This window comes from Perca flavescens, chromosome 5, assembly GCF_004354835.1.
Source record: "Perca flavescens isolate YP-PL-M2 chromosome 5, PFLA_1.0, whole genome shotgun sequence".
NCBI lineage: Eukaryota > Metazoa > Chordata > Actinopteri > Perciformes > Percidae > Perca > Perca flavescens.
In genome coordinates this window covers 39,040,157-39,047,107 of record NC_041335.1, presented here as the reverse complement: position 1 = coordinate 39,047,107, position 6,951 = coordinate 39,040,157, and the positions used below count along the sequence as shown (strand labels likewise).

The following is a 6,951-nucleotide window of genomic DNA, read 5'->3' as shown; positions in this document are numbered from 1 at the left end:
CCACCGCTGCCAGAACCAGGAGAGGTTCAAAAAGTGGGCGGTCACTGTTGAGCTCTATTGTATTTTTGAAATCTGATCTGTTACAAATGAATACCAAATGCTTATGGTTTAAGTTGATCATATTTTATCTGTACATAATTTTACCTTCAAAGATCATTATATAAAAACTGTTTACACAATCAATCAAGCAGTAGAAACAAAACAAAAGTTTTCCTGACTCCTTTATATGAGATGCAACAGCTGTGCTCGAGCAAACACAAAGTGATGATACATCAGATGGTTGGGTTGTTCATCTTGCCCAAGAAGAGGATTTTCTCCGTGTTACGTTCAATGATGATGACCATGAATGGATGATTGAACTTCAACACAGGGACAGGGTCAGGGAACCGGATGGCAGTCGCTCCGATGCCGATGCCTGTGGCGGCAGCAGCGGTGGCTCCGGTCTCGTCCACATCCAGCGTAGCTTTGTGCACAACCTGCGGTGCAACGCAGAGTAAGTGAGACGACAGACGAATGGAATATGTGTGAAATAACATAAAACATATGCTCTGTTTACTTACTTCTGAGACTGCCAGTCCTTGCTCCTCTGAAATGCCTCTGAAATTTGCACGATCACCAAACATGTCTGTCATTCCCATTTCTGACAGCTCATCGTTCAGGTTGTAGAAAGTCTTGATGGAGAATTTTGGAATATATACATTATATCTCCTAAAACATTGGGGGGGGAAAGACAAACATTCCTTAGCCTTAAACAATTATATGCTGTTTTTAATCATTGACAGACTCAGTCAGACAAGACTATTCAGTGTCAAACCTTTCACATAATTGAAGCATAAATTAAGATTTTCCCAACCTGGGTGTCATCCACTGCAACCATTTGGTGACGCGGTTTGGGCCAAGGGCGTTCTCCAGCGTTGCCATGTCGTCGTCAGGCAACAACAGCAGCATGGAATAGGAGTTGTTGAAGGGGAGCTGAAGGACCATCACGTTCAGCATGAGATCGTAATAGGTGTTGAAACTATCCTCCAGATTCATCATGTCGACTTGAACCTGGACGATAACAATTTAAGAAAATAAATTAGGGTGTTACAACCATCAGTTTTTCCCAAATTGTATTATTATTCTCCAGCGGACCCCCTGCTCTAGATTTGGGCATAACCTCGAATGTTTACGATGTCTGGCTTTGGCCCTGTTAATTACTGGGACTCAAATAATTTTTTCTGAATTAAGAGTGAAACTCTGAACCTTGGTGTTCTCGTCCACGTTGAAGTAGTCCTCCTCTGTGAGCTCAGGGTTAAACGGAGTCACCCACTTTCCTGTTAGACAATGAGCAGAAATAAAACACAACTAGTGGTTTGATAGTGAATTTAACCTGAAATTAAAGCTGCGAGCAGCGATGGACGGGCCCTCGCGCCTCTACGCGCGTCGGGGTTACTGGCGGATGCCGCTCCTTGCCATCGTTCATTCGCTCGGCACTCAGACACCGCAAATCGTCACCAATGAAAAGGGAACTCCCTGCTGAGTTCAATGATACCATGATACCCCACACAAGACTCTACATCATACGATTCATCAGCTGTGAAAGGGGGCGTGGCTAAAGCATAGGGGGCGGGCCAAACCATCACCAATGAATAAGGAAGTCTCTGCTGAGTTCAATGATACCTCACACAAGGGTCTACATCAAACGGGTCATTAGTTATAAAAGTGGGCATGGCTGAAGCATAGGGGGCGGGCCAAACCATCACCAATGAAGAAGGAACTCTCTGCTGAGTTCATTGATACCTCACACAAAGGTCAACCTTAAATGGTTCAAATGTTATGAAAGGGGGAGTGGCCTGAGTAAGTGGGCGTGGCCATATTATAGGGGGCGGCTCACTATCACATGTAGACCACACATTCTGAGTTTCATGCAAATCGGATGATGTTTGTCATATAAGGCGCATTTCATGTTGCCACCAGGGGGCGCTATGACCAAAAGTAAATTTTGGCCTGTAGGTGTCCTCAGGCCTGGACCCTTGTGTGACTCCATCGTGAGAAATTTCGGGCAGATACGACAATGTACACTCAAGTTACAACAACTTCTTTGTTCATCGCTAAACACTCAAAATGGCCGCCACGCCACGCCCACACCGTCTGACGAAAAGTTTTTCTGTTAATAACTTTTCATCGTTAAGGTGTTGGGATGGTACAGACCAAGTTTGAAGTCCATCGGATGAAATCTCTAGGAGGAGTTCGTTAAAGTATAACACCTTGACTTTTAGGCCTACTTCCTGTTGCCACCAGGGGGCGCTATGACTTTAAGTAAATATCGGCCTTTATTTGTCCTCAGGGTTGGACTCTTATGAATCCTGAAAGGTTTCGAGCCAGTTGGACAACGTACACTCGAGTTACACCCACTTCCTGTTGGGTTAAGGGTATGCTCTAATGAAGTTTTTTGTACATCTTGAAATGTTACATTTGTGTACCAAGTTTCGTGAGTCTACTTTAAACGCACTGCAGGGGCTCAATTTTCTTAACTTTCTAGGGGGCGCTAGCGAGCCATTTTTTGCCATTTTTGTGCGCCTATTTCCGAAACCTTTAAAATACGTAAATTTTCACCAGACTTGATGCGACCGCCAAATTTTGTGAGTTTTTGAATATGTTAAGCCCCTCAAAAAGCCAATTCATTTGATGGGAAAAAGAAAGAATAGAAAGAAAGAAAGAAAGAAAGAAAGATTAGAAACTATGGCCCAATCCCAAAGTGAGCCCTGAGGACTAAGGACTAAAGACTCACAGACTTAATTGATCACAGGTGCTAAGTGAGTGAGGCCACATGGGCTCAAATAGGTAAAATGGGATTGGGACAGCACTTCACACGAGATCACGTTACCTTGGCGACGTTTAATAAAAAAGATGTTGCTGACACTTGTCGGTTTGGGAATTTTCATTTTAAGTTTGTTGCTTTCCACGCGGCCAAGGCACAGGAGACGGCTGCGTGATTCCAAATTATTTCAAGCTCTTGTTTTACAAGCTGGACACCAGGTTGGTCTGTTCCGTGGCCGCGTGTCGTGCTGTTGTTTACCTTTGTAATTTCCGGATTTCCATACGGTCTCCGCGGTAAACGTCACAACGCTTTGAACTGTGGGTAATTCCCTTTGGTGAAGTCTGCATCGATGCAGACTCACGGAAAGGGCTTGGTAAGTGTGTACTCAAACCCTCACACCCTTTGAAATTCGACACTGGGACAACCCTAAGCCCTTACGAATTTCGCGAGAACACGCACCAAAGTCCGTGAGTCCAGGAGTCCGGACTTTGGGATTGGGCCAATAATTCCTTCAGTTTCAATAGGGCCTTCGCCGCTGTTGGCGCTCGGGCCCTAAATATGTAAACAGATCTTACATTATTACATTAGATTATTACAGACTTACTAGATCTCATCCCACAGGACCTTCTTACCTTTGTAGTAGATGTAGCTGATGAGATACATGACTGTGTTTGGATCCATGTTTTCCACCAGCTTGTCAATCTTCCCGTTGGTCTTCTCCTCCACGTACTTATTGATGGTGTCAGCACTTTCTGTGGCTTTGGTGAAGTCCACATTGAACCCATCTGCGAGGTACGACTGCTTCAGGGTCTGCAGGAACTCCGGCTTCGGCTTGAAGCTGTTGTCCACGAACACGGCGGTCCCTTCACTGGCGTCCTGAAATGGGTTGTTGGCCCTCTGGAGGAACATCTGGAAGGCCTGGTCCACATCTGTCTGCGTCAGGGAGCTTTTGAAGCCCAGACCACTGAAAAGCTGACGGTGAGTCTCCCCCCTCGCTCCCACGGACAACGTAGCCAAGGCGGTCGACACACAAAATGGGGAGAAGAAGATATTCTTTCCTTGTGAGTCAGCATCAGCTGCTAACTTCCTGTAGAGTCGGAAGGAAAACCTTTGGTTTGCTTCGTTCACCAAGGAGACGCTGTTGGCGCTGCCGTCCACTACAGTGTCTTCGTCGGGCATGTTGTTGCTGTGAACAAAATGGTGATGGCCACGGGGATGGCCAACACCATCACCATGACCATCACGGCCATGGCCATGGCCATGGTGATGGTCATGGTGATGGTCATGGGGATGGTGATGGCCATCCCCATGGCCATGGCCACGGGGATGGCCATGGGGATGGTGATGGCCATCGCCATGGCCTCTGCCGACGCAGATCACCGCCGATAGTACCCAGAGACTCACGGCTGCACGCATCATCATTGTGAACTAAAAGAAAAGATCAAAATATCAGCTCCATTGTTTGTTTTAATGAGAAAACTGGTTGTACTGGAGGTATTTTCTGACACGCTTCTCTGCTTAAGACACAACAATCTGACATAAAGTCACATATTTCAAAACACCGCCATTCAAAATGACACTACATGAGCTGATTGGCCAATATATATGAGACATTTGGCCAAAAACCTCAATGGTTAATTGTTACCACTTTAATCAGGAAGTAAGGCATGATGATGCCTCTTTTTTCTATATATTTGTTCTGCAATTTTCTTTTTTTCTTTCTTTTTTTGTGAGCACATTTTTGTTCAGTCCAATGTAAATATATCTGCTGTGCATACGTTGCACTGACTTGTTTGGTGAAAAAATAAAAATACAAAAGTTTCAACAGCATGTGTGTGTTTCTACAAATATTTCTGTGCATGTGAAAAATCTGAAGAATTTTCTATAATTTGAACTATTTTAGTATTATGACAAAGCACACTAAAGATGAGAGTGTTTTTCATTAAGCCCAACAGTGTGTAGTTGGTTACACAAACATCTGGGTAATATGAATGAAAGTGTGTGCCATGTGGTGCAAAAATTTGATTTTGATAATGCTATATGTAGTTTAGGTCGCATTGCTTTATTTTGCAAAATATATATGAGGTATTTTGCAGGATATATATGAGGTATTTTGTAGGATATATATGAGGTATTTTGCAGTATTTTGGGTGTGTGGTTTTGTGAACTGTGTTAAGTATTTTGATGAAACCAGCCTAGTTTACAAAATTGTGTTTTAGCAATTGGAAAAAACTGTAGTAGCAAAGTGATTGTAAAACACTGTAAAACTAAACATTTTCAAAAAGAAAAAAACTAAACTAAACCAGCAAAAAATTCAAAACAAAATAAAAATGAAAAATGCAAAACTACAATAACCTACTACTACTAGTGTGTGTGTGTGTGTGTGTGTGTGTGTGTGTGTGTGTGTGTGTGTGTGTGTGTGCGGGAGGGAGGGGTCATCACAATTGTTAAACTAATGAATATAACAAATAATACAAAAAAACATTATACATTGATTGAACTTACAAAAGGAGAATGAGTAAATCTAGTCATCTCTAAAGGATTTACAGTTTCAGTGTGCACAGTTACATCTTAAACTCAATGTGTTAAACTGTATTTAACTGTTGGCAGAGTATTTAAACTTGTATATAAAACACATGAAAACAATCCATCTTTCTAACAGCTTACCTTCTGCTGGTTGAAGCGCAGACAGAAGCACTGACGGGATGAAGAGAGATGTTCCTTTTTATAATAATAAAGTTTAGACTTTGGCTTTGTTTATTCTGTCTCAAACTCTTATTTGCTCGGCCCCTGCATTCGTTCTGTGTAATCATGTCTTACCATAATCCATGTCAAATCTTGTAATGTCATGTCAGTTTGTACTGACATATGTAATCTGTCACTTGCCCAGGCAGCTGTCCCTACGTGCTTTAAAACCACCTCCATCGGGCCTGTGCCACAACAATCCACTGCAACAAATATCATTATGAAGTGCTTGGAGTGGCTGGTCCTGGCCCATCTCAAGACCTGCTTACCACCCTCACTGGACCCCTTCCAATTCAGAGTCAGAACAGGAGCACAGAGGGTGCCATCTCTACGGCACTTCACTCTGCCCTGTCCCGCCTTGACAATAGCAACAGCTATGTGAGAATGCTGTTCATTGACTTTAGTTCAGCATTCAACACCATCATCCCCTCCAAACTGATCACCAAACTCAGTGAACTTGGCATCAATACCTCCGTCTGTAACTGGATTCTAGACTTCCTAACCAACAGACCTCAGTCTGTTTGGTTACATAATCACACTTCCTCAAACATCACCCTGAACACCGGCGTACCACAGGGATATGTGCTGAGCCCTCTCCTTTACTCCCTCTTCACCTACAACTGCACACCTGTACATGGCTCTAACACCGTTGTCAAGTTTACAGACGACACTACGGCGATTGGTCTCATCAGCAACAACGATGAGATGGCCTACAGGGGTGAGGTCTCAACACCAAGAAGACCAATGAGCTCATTGTGGACTTCCTCTCCTGGACCCTCAACGCCTCTACCCTGATTAAGAAGGCTTCTTTCTGAGGAGACTCAAGAAGGTCCACCTGTCTCCTCAGATCCTGGTGAACTTCTACCGCTGCACCATCGAGAGCATCCTCACCAACTGTGTCACAGTTTGGTATGGCAACTGCTCTGCCTATGACCGAAAAGCACTGCAGAGGGTGGTAAAAACTGCCCAACGCATCACTGGTTCCTCACTCCCCTCCATCGAGGCCATCCAGGGCAAGTGATGCTTGCCTAAGGCGTGCAGCATCATCAAAGACTGTTCTCACCCCCAACCACAGACTGTTCTCCCCCCACTCCCCTGCGGGAGGCGTCTCAGGTCTCTCTGCACCCCTACCAGCAGGTTCAGAAGAAGTTTCTTCTTTCCCCCTCCCTCCCCATACATATCTGTCTATATGGTTAATTCAGTATATCCATATTTATTCTGTTTTTCTTATTATATATTTTGCTAATACACTGCACATATCGATGTTATTCTTACTACTAGTTTTGGGACCAAGCAGGGGGTTAAACACTGATTTTAACCAAATATGGCTCAGATTGAGCTGACTGCAGAGACAAGGGACACAGGGAAGGCAAGACAAAGGATCTTGGCCTACATGTGAATCC

General features: G+C 44.0%; 1 protein-coding gene across 1 annotated transcript; it reads right to left on the bottom strand.

Annotated features, from left to right (window-relative positions):
- Nucleotides 1–233: 233 nt before the first annotated feature.
- On the bottom strand, nucleotides 234–4,222 carry LOC114556055 (serpin A3-5). The gene is made up of 6 exons (XM_028578888.1): nucleotides 4,143–4,222; nucleotides 3,436–3,980; nucleotides 1,246–1,316; nucleotides 854–1,050; nucleotides 561–708; nucleotides 234–476 (listed from the first exon to the last, which is right to left on the bottom strand). Exons 1-6 carry the CDS (start codon nucleotides 4,220–4,222, stop codon nucleotides 273–275), a joined length of 1,245 nt encoding a protein of 414 aa, XP_028434689.1. The 3' UTR covers nucleotides 234–272.
- Nucleotides 4,223–6,951: the final 2,729 nt, after the last annotated feature.